This window comes from Hemitrygon akajei, chromosome 15, assembly GCF_048418815.1.
Source record: "Hemitrygon akajei chromosome 15, sHemAka1.3, whole genome shotgun sequence".
NCBI lineage: Eukaryota > Metazoa > Chordata > Chondrichthyes > Myliobatiformes > Dasyatidae > Hemitrygon > Hemitrygon akajei.
In genome coordinates, this window is record NC_133138.1 from 62,824,851 (window position 1) to 62,840,090 (window position 15,240).

The 15,240-nt window shown below is 39.1% G+C and overlaps 1 protein-coding gene and 1 long non-coding RNA gene across 11 annotated transcripts in view; one reads left to right on the plus strand and one right to left on the minus strand.

The window, feature by feature from the left end:
* LOC140739410 (uncharacterized) overlaps positions 1-15,240 on the minus strand; it is a 972,090-nt gene that overhangs the window by 362,939 nt on the left and 593,911 nt on the right. The window lies entirely within an intron of this gene.
* The window catches only part of ablim3 (actin binding LIM protein family, member 3), a 293,274-nt gene that overhangs the window by 131,112 nt on the left and 146,922 nt on the right, over positions 1-15,240 (plus strand). For all 10 annotated transcript variants that reach the window (XM_073067675.1, XM_073067684.1, XM_073067677.1 and 7 more), the window contains exon 3: positions 6,245-6,428. In XM_073067675.1, the coding sequence (XP_072923776.1) occupies positions 6,245-6,428 (184 nt within the window). The remainder of the gene's footprint in view (positions 1-6,244; positions 6,429-15,240) is intronic.

The window sequence follows — 15,240 nt, forward strand, 5'->3', positions numbered from 1 at the left end:
ATTCATTTTCACTGTTATATTTGAAAGCTGATGAGTGAAGCTATCATCTTTTTTAATATAAGACACCAGCAAAGTCTTCACTTCATCTATCTGAATTGACAGTTTAAGTGAGAGAGATTACAGTCTCTTCTAGATGGTCTCAGGTTCATAATTTTACTTTATAGATCCTAGTGTACCATATAATAACATGTGCAATTACTCTTCAATTAATAAATGAGTAGATATTAAATATAGTTGAGAGACTGTGGCATGCTTCCACTAGAGGTAAATACATTTATCACAGCGAAGTAAACTCTTCTTGCCCTTTTACTGTTAATTTTCAATGTGTACACACTATTCTCATTGCAAGAGTTTCAAGGTGAAATATTTAGTTGATTGTCAAGTTGAACAATGATGTTAACTGTTGACTTTCCAAGGTCTGGAAGTGTTACAAAACCAGTGAAGATTTAGGTAGTCTTTTGTATGTATAATTAAGTGATTGTTGTGCTTTATCTTTTTGAATAATTGTTTTGGATTTAATTCATAAAACATGAGTTTCTGCTCACATAGCACTCTGTGCATTATATTTGTAACTTTAAGCTATAGCTGCAGAGAATAAGGGGAATAAAGAACAAAAGAAGGAAAGAAAGAACTAAGGGAAGAGGGACAAAAAGAACAAAATAAGTTGGCTGCTTCACAACTTCAGGTCATCGGAAAGCACTCTGCATTTGACAAGTTACTTTTAAAGGATAGTCACTGTGCAGCAACCTCCCTTAGCCAGCAATACCTCAATGAACAAAATTTGTGTTTTAAATTATGCTGATTCAGGCATAATTAGAGTATAACCATAAAACAGTACAGCACAGTGCAGGCTCATTGGCCCAACATGTTGTGCCAGTCTTTTAGCCTACTCCAAGATCAAGCTAACCCTTCCCTCCCACATTGCCCTCTGTTTTTCTTTCATCCATGTATCTTTCTAAGTATCTCTTAAATATCCCTAATGTATCTGCCTTTATCACCATTCCTGGCAATTCCATGAACCCACCACTCTCTGTTAAGAAAAACTACCTCTGACATCCCCTCTATACTTTACTCCAACCACATTAAAAGTTTGCCCTCTCATATTAGCTATTGCTGCCCTGGGGAAAAGACACTGGCTGTCCATTCTAAATATGCCTCTTATCATCTTATATACGTCTGTCAAGTCTCCGCTCATCCTCCTCCTCTCCAACGAGAAAAGCCACAGCTTGCTCAAACTTTCCTCATAAGACATGCTCTTTCCAGACAACATCCTGGTAAATCTCCTCTGCACCTCTCTAAAGCTTCTGCCTCCTATCTATAACGAGGCAACTAGAACTGAACACAAATGTGGTCTAACCGGAGTTTCATAGAACTGCAACATTACCTTGTGGCTCTTGAACTCAATCCCCAACTAATGGAGGCAAATACACCATGGTCATCTTAACCACCCTATCAAATTGTGCTGTTAATTTGAGAGATCTATGGATGTGGACGCCAAAATCCCTCCGTTCCTCCACACTGCTAAGTATCCTGCCACTAACTTTGTACTCTGCCTAAAAGTTTGACCTTACAAACTTCACTTCACAGTTCTCCAGATGGAATTCTATCTGCTACTCCTCAACCCAGCTTTGCATCCTGTCAATGTCCCATTGTAACCAGGGCAAACCTACACTGTTCACAATATCATCAGCCTTTGTGTCATCTACAAACCCACCCTTCTACTTATTCTTCTAAGCCATTTATAAATAAATAAAGAGCAATCAAGCTTGTGAAGCTTGACCTGCCCCTTACAAAACCATGCTGTCTATTCCTACTCAGACGATGCTTCTCCCAATGTTCATAAATCCTGTCTCTGTAAGAATCCTCATTAATATTTTAACCACCACTGATGAAAGGCTCACTGGTCTATAATTCCATGTATTACCTTACTTCCTTTCTTGATCAAACCATTTGGCATCCTCCAGTCTTCTGGTACTGCTCTTGTGGCCAATGATTACTTAAAGATCATTGCAAATGTTTCAGCAGTCGCTTCCATTCTGGTCCTGAGGACTTATCTATCCTAATGTTTTTTTTCAAAAGCTCTAGTCCATCCTCTTTTTTGACTTTGACAAGTTCCAACACATTAATCTCTTCTATATTGACTGCAAATTCATCAAGGTCCCTCTCAATGGGGAATACTGAAGTAAAACATTCATTAAGGACCCCTCCTACCTCCTCCAGCTCCAGGCACACCTCCTCTTTTATCCCTGATACAGAGATTCTCCTGTTCTTCAGTACACATAAAATGCCTTGGGGTTGTCTTTAATCCTGTTCAGCAAGGCTTTCTCATGTACCCTTCTAGTCATCTTAATGTTCCTGGCTACCTTATCTCTCTCAAGATTTTTGCTTCCTGAACCTTAATTATACTTCCTCCTTCCTCTTGACTGAATGTTCCAACTCTTTTGTCATTTACTGGATGGAACAACAGATACAGCCCCTCTGTTATTGTCTGAAATCTCAAGATACTTTCTCTGTGGCATGTATATCCTTTAGGTACAAGACCAAAACTACAGATAATGCTCTGGGTGCCATCTCTCAGACTCGACACTCTAAGAGAGTGTATTGGATTTCAGTTTATCATATTGTGTGAGATGAGGCAGCATTGTCACACCAAAGCATCATTCTCAGTCTTCGGAAATGGGGCATGAACTTCTGACTTGCAACTGAAGGCAAGCTCATACGATTTTGAAGGCAGGAATGAACTTCTCTGTTACCTATCTTCCAGTCTTTTTAACTAAAGACTTTGCATTGTATTGGACTTAGAAAAGATAAATTGTTAAATACTTGACCTTTCATGCTTAAAAATAATGATTCCTATTAGTGTAAGACAGGGAGGGGTTCTGAACCTTTTTTATGCCATGGACACTTTTGACAGTCCTGTGAAGCCTATGGACCCCTTCTCAGAATAACGTAATTAAAAATATAAAATAGAATACATAGGATTACAAAAGATACCAATTAAACTGAAATTTTTATCAAAACATTAACAAAATTAAAATTTGTGATATAGTAATACATGTGCTTCTTTATTAATGCATTAAGTAACAAGATTATACATTTAATGTATAGGCAAGTTAAACTAAATTTTACTTTTTAAAGACATATCAGTGTGAAGGCTGTGTTGCTTAGCTTGAATAATAACATTGAACTGTGGGGTGATCTTTGACAAAGTAACATGCATGTCATGTTGAACATCCAAACAATTTGGATTTTCTGTTTTAATGATTACAAGTGTTGAAACTCAGTATTAACTTTTAAGTAATTTGTTTGAAAAATCAGCTAAGAGATAAGTAATATGTACATTAATTAAGTGAAAGGTAAGATACTCAAGAAATTTGTATGCCAAGTAAGTAAAATAAGACAGTTATAACAATTTACCCGAAATTTTAACACTTTTAATGGCTTTTAGATATTTGGATAGACGCAATGTTTGTAGCAGTAGCTCAGGCATCGTATTCTTCCTGGAATTCTGTTTTTGTTGCACATGGAGTTACGTGACATTACAAAAGGCCACATGGCCTTACGGAGAGTTAGGAATTCTTATTTGAACTGTCCAGCTTTGCAAACAACAATAACGAACAAAAATACAACTCGCCTCTTTCCACACATTGATCAGCAAGCAATTGTAGATAGGGAATAATGGACAACAACGTAGATGTCTGGGTCACAGATGTGCAATACTCCACATCACTGCTTGCTGGCTGAATGACTACCACGTGCAGGGCTGCCCAATAGGTAGGCCAGCTAAGTAACGGGATCATCTGCAGTCAGGAATGTTCGATCTTGTGGCGGGTCTAATAACTACCGTAATTTCAAAGTAGTGATGAGCATGCCGTAAAAGATATTTTGAGATATTTGTAACAGCTGTAATATGATATGAAACTATCTGTGATTTCTATTGGTGACAAAGTCACAGGTACTGCTAATACTACCGTGCTTTGTTGCCTACATTTATAACTGAAGGAAAAATGCTAAATTTCCGTTAAAGACTAGTGAAAAAAAAGTTACAAGTTTTTTCCCATCCAAGTGCATGGACCCCAGGTTAGGAACCCCTGGTGTAAAGGCATTCTTTAAAAATATTTCTCTTTTAGATTATGATAGGGCTACAGTATTGATTTAATCGATTTTATGACATTTTTCCCTGTGCCATACAGTACCTCACTATAGGACATCACCCATAAAGTTATATGGTGCAACATTTCTTCACAGCTTAGATATACCACCCACGTTCACCTGCTGCATCCACCACACACTGCCCCTTTGTTTCATCTGTTTGGGACTGAATTGCAACTGTGAAACTTCCTGGAATATTTTTTAACTTAATTTGCTTTATTAATGTATTGGCATAAGAAATATGCCAATAATCAGAGTAAGAGTAAGCTATCTGGTATTTCAAATCTACTCCCCATTTATTAAGACCATGACTGATCTTCAACCTCAGTTTTCCTGCATTATCCCCATGCACATTGTTCCTCTAACTTCCAGAAACATATCCATTTCTGTCTGGAATGGAATTAAAGCCAACCAGAATGCCTCTTATTTCAGTCCTTATTCTGAGACTATAACTCATAGTTTTGGATTCCTCGTCCTGGGAAAACAACCTCGCTACATCTACCCTGTTGATCCCAAAAACTGTAGTATTACTCTTCCCCAATTCTGCACCGTCAACATGATGAGAAATGAAAATCGCCATAAAATGTATTTGCTGGGCATATAATTACTGTATAAAAGAGTCCTTCACAGGCTGGGTACTGAACAGTGAAAAATGCATTTATATATCTCATCATAACCAGTCTACAAAATGATTAACTGTTATTTGTGCAGACTTCTAGTGCCTAATTTTTAATTTTTTTACTTTTCTATCATTCTGCATGGTGCTGCAGTTACTGCACCAAATGGGTGAAAGGCTGGTGATGGATGTCAAGAGCTGCAAATCAGAACGTCAAACACCTGCTGATTTGACTTTGGACTCTTTTGTGCCACCATGTATGGAACTAACCTAAACTCATTGGTTTACAGGCTCAGCAGAGTCATGGGCAAGGGAACAAAGCGGGGTGCACAAATTCTGTCATCCAAGAGTAAACAGTATTTCATAAGCCAAGGAAATTATTTTATTCAAGGTTCAAAGTAAATTATTATCAAATTACATATATCACCATATACAACCCTGTGATCTATTTTCTAGCAGGCACATTCAATAAATCCATAATAGAATATTAACCATAAAAGAATTAATGAAAGACCGCTTGGGCATTCAACCAGTGTGCAAAAGACATCAAACTGTGAAGGTACAAAAAGAAAGAAATAATAATAATAATAAATAATAAATAAACAAACAAACAAACAAACAAACAAGCAAGCTATACATATTGAGAACATAAGATGAAAAGTCCTTGAAAGTGAGTCCATAGTTTATGGGAACATTTCAATGGTGGGCAGGTGAAGCTGTGTGAAGTTATCTACTTTGGTTCAAGAGCCTGATGGTTGAGGGGTAATAACCATTCCTGAACCTGGTGGTATGAGACCTGAGGCTCTTGTATCTTCTTCCTGATGGAAACAGCAAGATTATTGAAACCCTTCTCACAAAAATAAGCACTTTTAAATACTGTATGTAACCACTGCCTCTGAATACTAAATTACTGAAAATTTCTCATAAGAATTATATATAAAACCATTGTGTCAAGAATGCTGCAATCAACTTATTTGTAAGTGAAATAAAAATGTTTAAAGATCTTAAAATGTAATTTTAGAACCTTTTCATGAAAACAAAGCTATTCAACTGTTAAACCTTTCAGAAAGCATGCAAATTAGAGCATTTTGATATTGATAAATATAGGCATCCTTGCTTTGTAATTGTGGCCTGGCTTTTGGAATCCAGAGCAGAGGACTGCAGAAATTTGTTTTGTACCAAACGGAAATTGTGTTGGTAATACTATTTTAACCAAGTTGCACCAATAGAATCTATGCGATCAAGTACAAACTTCTGGCCATAATCTTTATTACAAGACAGCCTTTCAATCATTTTGTTGGTCAGATTATCATTGAGTGAAGGCTTCTCCTGACCTTGATCATGGAGTGGTTACTAATTTCCACATATTGCCTAATCTATTTGCTAGTTGACCATTATTTCTTTCTCATTAAAATCTATTATTATCCACTTTGTGTCGTTTTATATCACCCTGGTATAATTTGGTCTGTTTTACAGTGTGCGGCTCTGACTTGGCCCAAGCAAACTTCTTCTACAAGAATGGGGAGTATATTTGCACACTGGATTATCAGCGGCTCTATGGCACACGCTGCGACAGTTGTAAGGAGTTCATCGGGGGAGAGGTGATCTCAGCTCTGGGAAGGACATTCCATCCAAAGTGTTTTGTCTGCACAGCCTGCAGGTAATATAGCATCAGTCAAATTAGAAAATTGTGATTTGAGGGTTCGAGTTGTGAAATTATTTTAGCATTTGCAACCAATTTTAAATAATATTTATGCCTCTGTGAATATTTAGGTAGAATATGTTGTGAGAATGTAATGAAATGGCCTGATGACGGTATCCATAGCTCAGTGGAAAAGGCTCATGTCATATCAATAGAGGATAGCAGTGCTCAGTTTTATAGGGAAAGTTGGGTGCTGTTCTCCTCTACAGATAGGACATCCTCTGATGGTCATTGTAGAACCAAACTGATTGATGTTGGCTGATGACAGCTGTATGACCCTGAGTGGCCTTGTGTGCACCCTAGTTTCTCTTTCTTCATTTTGGCTTGCAGCAGGTAACCGCTTGTCTCCATTACAGTCATCCTCTCATATTTTATTTCCATTTAATCCAGTACCACTGCTGCCTCCAAAGTGACAAAGACCGGCTGCTACTAAAAGACAGCTCTCCTGCTGCTTTTTGCTATGGAATACTTCTCCAAACTTGGCAAGAGCAGCTAGAAATGATTATCCAAAGATTTTCCATAATGCTGATGGGAAGCACATGAAAAAAAATGCTTGTTTGAAATTTATGAATGCTTTTACCATATTTTTCTGTATAATTAAATATGAGCAGTTCAAACACTTACAGACATCAATTTCTCAAGGGTCCTTATTTAAGTGCTGTGTTTCTAGTTATATACGTGAATTAGTTGATCATTCAATTCAGGCAGATTCCCACCACACCTAAAGTGTGAATTACTCGTTCTGTCATACTACCCAAATAGCTGGATACTGCTATTTACAAGGTGGCAAAAGAACAGTTGCTGAAGTTCCCTGTTCTAAAAATAATCATATCCCTGCACAACACATTGCTGGTTCTACACCTGTTTCTTAACACCTTGTCAAGCAGCATCATCGCTACTTCATCCTCTAACAGATTTTTTTCTCATATCTATAAGTTGCTTTGTGCTCTGTGGATACAGATGATGGTCCATTGATTCAAAAAATGCATTGGAGATTTGACCATTTAGAACTGTCATGTCATGAATTATGTGCCCTATATAAACACCTGGAGTGGAGAACTGTTTCACTAAATTATTCCATAGGCAATTAAAATGTTACAGTATTTTACAAGTTCAGTTACTTCCAGACATTTCCTTCTAAATAAATCTCCTTTCCCAGCTGTTGCTTACTCTTATCATTTTGCTGTGGATGCATTTCAAACTTTAGCACAAAAGCTGTAAGGTTTGAGTTAGAATGTCAAATATTGAACATTGAACTGTACAAGAACAGGCCCTTTGATCCACAGTGTGGTACTGATCCAGTTAAATTAGTAATCAAATGGACAACTGAACTAATACCCTTTGCCTACACAATGTCCATATACTAACATTTTCTTCACATTCCTGTGGCGATCTAAATGTCCCTTTAATGTCTATAATGTATCTGCCTTTACCACAATTCCTGTTAAAGTTCAAAGTAACTTTTATTATCAAAGTATATATAACCCTGGAGGTTCATTTTCCTGTGGGCATACTCAGCAAACCTACAAAACTGTAACTGTGAGGAAATCTGCAGATGCTGGAAATTCAAGCAACACACACAAAATGCTGGTGGAACGCAGCAGGCCAGGCAGCATCTATAGGGAGAAGCACTGTCGACATTTCGGGCCAAGACCCTGCCTATCCTAACGAAGGGTCTCGGCCCGAAACGTCGACAGTGCTTCTTCTTATAGATGCTGCCTGGCCTGCTGCATTCTACCAGCATTTTGTGTGTGTTACTTAAAATAGTAACTATAACAGGATCAATGAAAGATCAACTAGAGTACAGAAGACAACAAACTCTGCAAATGTAAATATAAATAAATAGCAATCAATAAAGGGAACATGAAATACCAAGATAAAGAATCCTTAAAGTGAGATCATTGGTTGTAGGAACATCTCAATGGATGGGCAGTGTGTAGTTATTCCCTATGTTCAAGAGCCTGATGGTTGTGGGTAGTAACTGTTCTTGAACCTGGTGGAGCGAGTCCTGAGGCCCTTGTACCTTCTATATGAGAGCAGCAGTGAGAAAATAGCATGGCCTTGGTGGTGAGGATCTCTGATGATGGATGCTGCTTTCCTACGACAGTGCTTCATGTAGATGTGCTCAACGGTTGGGAGGGCTTTACTCATGATATACTAGGCCAAATCCACTACCTTTTGTTGTATTTTCTGTTCAAAGGCATTGGCATTTCCAGACCAGGCCAAGATGCAGCCGATCAATGCACTCTCCAATACACATTTATAGGAGTCTGTCAAAGTTTTAGATGTCATGCCAAATCTCTACAGATGCCAAAGGAAATACAGGCACTGTTGTGTTTTCTTCACATTCCAGGCACCCACCACTCTGTGGAAAAAAAATTGCCCCTTACATCTCCTTTTAAATTATCCCATCTTACCCTCTGGTATTATACATTTCAACTCTGGGAAAAAGATACTGGTTGTCACTTCTATCAATGCCTCTCATAATCTTATAAACATCTATCAGATCTTGTCTCAGCCTCTGCTGCTCCAGAGAAAACAGCCCACATTTGTCCAACTTCTCTTTATAGCACATGCTCTCTAAGCCATGCAGCATCCAGGTAAACCTCCTCTATATCCTCTCTAAAATCCTTCTTATAATGGGGAACTGCCCTTTAAACTGTATGCAGTACTCTAAATATGGCCTAACTATGCTTTATAAAGCTGCAAGATAATATCCTGACTTTTGAATTCGGTGCCTCGGCCAATAAAGGCAAGCATGCCATTTATGTTCTTAACCACCTTATCAACCTGTGTAGCCACATTCACGTAGCTATGAAGCTGGACTCCAAGATCACTCTGTACATCAACACTGTTAAGGATCTTACCCTTAACAGTGTACTGTCTCTTTTGACCTACCAAGGTACAAGACTTCACATATGTCTGGGTTAAACTCCATCTGCCATTTCTCTGCCCGTATCTGTATCTGATCTATATCCTGCTCTATTCTTTACCAGTCTTCCACAGTATACACAACACCACCAATCTTTCCAAACCTACTAACTCACACATTTGCATTTTCACCCAGGTAATTTATATACATCACAATACACAGGGGTCCCAGTACAGATCCCTTTGGAACACACTAATCACAGGCCTCCAGCTAAAATAAGACCCTTTGAGTACTGCACTATGTCTTCTACAAGAAAGCCAGTTCTGAATCCAAATGGCCGATTCATCATGGATCCCACACATTTTAATTTTCTGGATGACCTTCCATGAGGGACCTTGTCAAACACCATTCCATATAAACAACATCCATATCTCCACCTTCATGTATCACCCTCGACACCTCGCCAAAAGTTAGTAAGACATGACCTGCCCTACACAAAGCTAAGTTGGTTGTCCCTAATTAGGCCATGGTCCTCCAAATGCTCATAAATCCTATCCCTAATAATTCTCTCTTGTAACTTCACTACCTCTGATGTGAAACTCAGCGTTCTATATTTTCCAGGATTAACCCTTGTTCTTTTCTTGAATAATGGAACAATATTAGTTACTTGCCATTTCTCTGGAACTCAGCTGTGGCTAAAGAAAACATAAAGACATTGATTAAGGCCCCAGCAGTCTCTTCTCTTGCTTGTTTCAATAACCTGGGGTATATCCCATCAGAACCTAGAGACTTATCAACTTTAATGCTCTTTAGAAGACCCAACATAACCTCCTTCTTTACTTTGAAATGCCCAAGCATACTAATATGCTCAGCACTGATCTCGCTATCCATCATGTCCTTTTCCTTGCTAAATAATGATGTAAATTACTGACTAAGGACCTGACCCATCCTCTGCATCCAAGCAAAAGCTCTCCCCCCCCCCCCCCTTTATCCTCTCCTTAGGTTATCATCTTGCTCTTAATGTATGTCCAGGGATTCTCTTTAACCCAACTTATCAAGAACTTTTCATTGTCCTTCCCGGCTTTCCTTATTCCCTTCCTGAGTTCTTTTCTAGCTTCTTTATAATCCTCAAGGGCTCTGTTTGAATCCAGCTTCCTAAGCTTTACGTACTTTCTCTTTCACTCCTTGACTAAATTGATCATCTCTCTCAACATCCAAGGTTCTCTTACCATGCTATCCTTGGCCTTCTTTCTGACTGGAACACACCTGTCCTGTACTCTGTGCAGTTGAACTTTAAACCAACTCCACAGGTTGGATGTGGACTTTCCCAAAAGCAGCTGTTCCAAAAAAAAAACTCCCCATGGTTACTACCTAATGCTCTCATAATTTGCCCTACTCCAATGTAATATTCTCCAGCAGGGTCCATACTTATCTATAGCTATCTTAACACTTAAGGAGTTGAGGTTACTGCTCACCCACTGAAAGGTCGGTCACCTGGCCAGGCTCATGTCCAATACAGCCCCTGCTCTTGTTGGACTATCTGCATATTGAATTAGGAAGCTCTCCTAAATGCACCTAACACATTCTGCCCTATCTGAACCTTCTGCACTCAGAAAGTCCAAAAATATATTATAGTTGTCAGGAATATGTTTACAATAGCCCCTCATTCTCCTTGTAGAAGTGTTAGATCATGATTATCTGTCATTCTTTCTGCAAGGATTACACAAATCATATTTATTCCATCATGATTTAGGAGAATACATATTCACTGGCTTATTGCAAAAGCGTTTGTAATGTAAGTCAGGAATTTGTGATTAAACTAAACTTTATGGCATAGACTTATGAAATTAGGTTATTTAGTGCAGAAATTGTGCCTTTTCTACAATTACTTTTAAAGAGAAGCAGTGTAATCTGGTGGTAGAGTCAAAGTATTTATTGGATTACTGCACAGAAAAGTATCTGGCACAATATTCTTCAGAAATTTGTTGTAGTCTTGATTGGGTTCCTGGCTCCTGTGCAGCTGTCTGCCTGTGTCAGACACAAGAACCAGTAACAGCAGCTGCACCTGTTCGCTCTGGAACAGATTTTGCTCAGTCAGAGCATTGGTCACATAACATTGAGTGAGGCAATATTATTCCAAGCATGAAATCTGTGCCAGTTATTATAGATAACACATGTGGATGACAATTATTCCTCAAATAGCATTTTGACATCAGTCATGCTTTTCAATTCTGAGCTAACTCCGTAGCCACTGTCACCAGCAAACAAAATCCAGACTATCTGATGTACTGAGAATAAAAGTGTGTGCAAAATCTTACTGATGTCAGTGAAATGATGGATAGTTTAATGTTAAATATAATGCTAGTTTCCTATCTGATGGGTAGGGTCATTTACTTCATGCCGTGGAATAGACATAATTAAAGACAACTACAGTGGCATGAGAGAGGAGCTGACCAAAGTTGATTGGAAGGGGGCATTGGCAGGGATGACAGCAGAACACTAATGGCTGGAGTTTCTGGGAGCAATTTAGAAAGTGCAGAAAAGATACTGTACAAAACAAAGAAGAAGATGTATTCTAAAGGGAGGTTGAGACAACCAGGGCAGACAAGGGAAATCAAAGACATCATAAAGCAAAAGAGAAGGCATAGAGTATAGCAAAAGTTAATGAGAAGCTAGAGGGTTGGGAAGCCTTTAAAATGCTTCCCAAGGAAACTAAAAAAAAGCCTTGAGGAGAGAAATGATAAAATATGTAGATAAGCTAACTAATAACAAAAAAGAGAATACTAAAAATTTATTCAGATATATAAAAAGCTCAAAAATTATGCTGGAGAGGTAGTAATGGGGGAGAAGGAAATGGCAGACGAACTTAATAAATACAAGCAACACACACAAAATGCTGGAGGAACTCAGCAGGCCAGGCAGCATCCATGGAAAGATTAAACATTCAATATTTAAGAGTAAATACCCGAAATGGCAACTGTTTACTCTTTCCCGTAGATGCTGCCTGGCCTGCTGTGTTCTTCCAGCAGTTTATGTGTGGTGCTTAGATTTCAAGTGTCTGTAGATTTTCTTGCGTTTGAACTATATAAATATTTTGCATCAGTCTTCACCATGGAAAACACCAACAGTATGCCAGAAATTCAAGAGTGTCTGGGGACAGAAGTGGGTATAGTTGCTATTACTAATGAGAAGGTGGTTGGGAAGCTGAAAGGACTGAAGGCAGATAAGTCACCTGGAACAGATGGATGCCACAGTTTTGCACTTCATAATTCCCAAGGAAACGTTGGATTGCGTAGAAGGAGAGAGTTTAAAAGAAACGAGCAGGGAATTCAGAATCAGAATTGGGTTTAATATCACCAGCATATGTCCTGAAATTTGTCAACTTAGCAGCACCAGGACAATGCAATAAATATAGAAACATAAATAAATAAATCAATTGCAATAAGTATATGTGTGCACATTAAATAGTTAAATTTAAAACAGCACAAAAACAGAAAAATAAGTGAGGTAGTGTTCATGGATTAAATGTCCGATTAGAAATTAGGTGGCAAAGGGGAAGAAGCTGTTCCTGAATTGATGTGTGAGCCTCTAGGCTTCAGTAGTTCCTTCCTAACAGTAGCAATGAGAAGAAGACATGGCCTGGGTGTTGAAGGTCCTTAAGAATGGTCACCACCTTTCTGAGGCATCGCTCCTTGAAAATATCTTGGATACTATGGAGGCTAGTACCCATGATGGAGCTGATTAATTTTACAACCTTCAGTAGCTTCTTACGATCCTGTGCAGTAGCACACCCCCCACCCCACCCCCATACTAGACAGTGATGCAGCCTCTCAGAATGCTCTCTGTGATACATCTGAAGAAGTTTTTGAGTGTCTTAGGTGACAAACCAATGCCTCTGAAATTCCTAATGAAATATAGTTGCTGTCTTGCCTTCTTTATAATGGCATCGAAATGTTGGGATCAGATCAGATTCTCAGAAATATTGACACCCAGGAACTTTGAATTGCTCACTGTCTCCACTTCTGATCCCTTTATGAGGACTGGTTCGTATTTCTTAGTATTATCCTTTCTGAAGTCCACGATCAGCTTGTTGCTGTGACACCACTCAACTAGCTGGTATGTCTCACTCCTGGACACCCTCTGGTCTGCATCTGAGATTCTGCCAACAGTGCTTGTATCATCAGCAAATTTATAAATGGCATTTGAGCTATGCCTAGCCACATAGTCTTGGGTGTAGAGAGAGTAAAGCAGTGGACTAAGCACACATCTCTGAGGTACAGCAGTGTTAAATGATTGTCACCAAGGTGGAGATGTTACTAAAAATCTGCACAGATTGTAGTCTTTTGGTTAGGAAGTTGAGGGTCCAATTGCAGAGTGTGGTACAGAGGCCCAAGTTCTGTAGCCTTTTGATTAGGTCTGTAGAAATAATGGTGTTAAACGCTGAGCTATAGTCAATAAACAGCATCCTGAGAAGAGTGTCTGTATTGTCCAGGTGATCTAAGGCCAAGTGAAGATCTATTGAGATTGCATCTAGTGTAGATGGTATGTTACCTCCTGATGTCCTGGACATCGATCCGAAGTGTCAGAGGATTAGTAACATCTTGGATCGAGGCCACAGCATTCTTAAGTGGGAGGATGAGCAGCCAGATGTCACAGTCCACGTTGTAGTCATGTGTCATGTGTAGGAGGGGTGACGATGTCCTGAAAAGTGAATTCAGAGCGTAAGGTGCTAAGTTAAAGGACATGACCTCCAGGGTTGTGATCTTAGGATTGCTACCTGAGCCATGTGCTAGTGAGGCCAGAAATAGGATGATCATACAGTTTAACATGTGACTAAGGAGATGGTGCAGATCTAAGGAGAGAGCTTCAGATTTTTGAAAAGGTAGGATGTGTTTGCACCTGAACTGGGGGGTACTAATATCCTAGCGGAAAGATTTTACTAATGCTGCAGGAGGGAGGAGGTTAATCTAGAGTTGCAGCAGGATGGGAACCAAAGTGCCAGAACAGATAGTGGCGAGGTTATGGAGGCAGATGTTGTTAAGCCTACATACAAAGTCAGAAATCAAAGGTTGAGCATGGTGGGGCCAATGTTCTCAGCTGCACATATTTCAATGCCGGTAGTATTGCAGGGGAGGTGGATGAGCTTAGAGCATAGATCAGCACATGTATTGATGACATTGTAGCCATTAGTGAGACTTGGTTGCAGGAAGGGCAAGTCTGGCAACTCAATGTTCCAGGGATCTGTTCTTTCAGATGTGATCAAGAGGTAGGGGTGGCATTACTAGGCAGGGAAAATGGCATGGCAGTGCTCTGAAAGGACAGACTGGAAAGCCCATCTACTGAGACTCCATAGGTAGAACCGAGTTATGAGAAAGATATGGCCACCCTATGGGGATTATATTATAGACCACCCAACAGATTTAGAGGAGCAAATTTATAGAGAGATTACAAAGTGTTGCAAGCAACATAAGGTTTTGATAGTAGGTGATTGTAACTTTCCACATATGGACTGGGAATCCCATACTGTAAAAGGGCTGGATGGGAAAGAGTTCATCTACTGTTAATCAGTACATAGAAGTCCCAAATGGAGAGAGTGCAATACTAGATCTCTTGTGAGGGTATGAGACAGGGTAGGTGACAGAAATGTGTGTAAGGCAATACTTTGCATGTAGTGATGAGTGTGCCATTAGTTTAAAAGTAATTATGGAAAAGGGTATGTCTGATTCTATATTGGAGAAAGGCCAATTTTGATGATATCAGAAAAGAGCTGGCAAGCGTAGATTGGGATAGGTTGTTTTTGGCAAAGGTGTACTTGGAAAGTGGGAGGCCTTTAAAAGTGAAATTTTGAGAGTACAGTATGTATGTTCCTGTTAGAATAAAAGGAAAGAATAACATGTC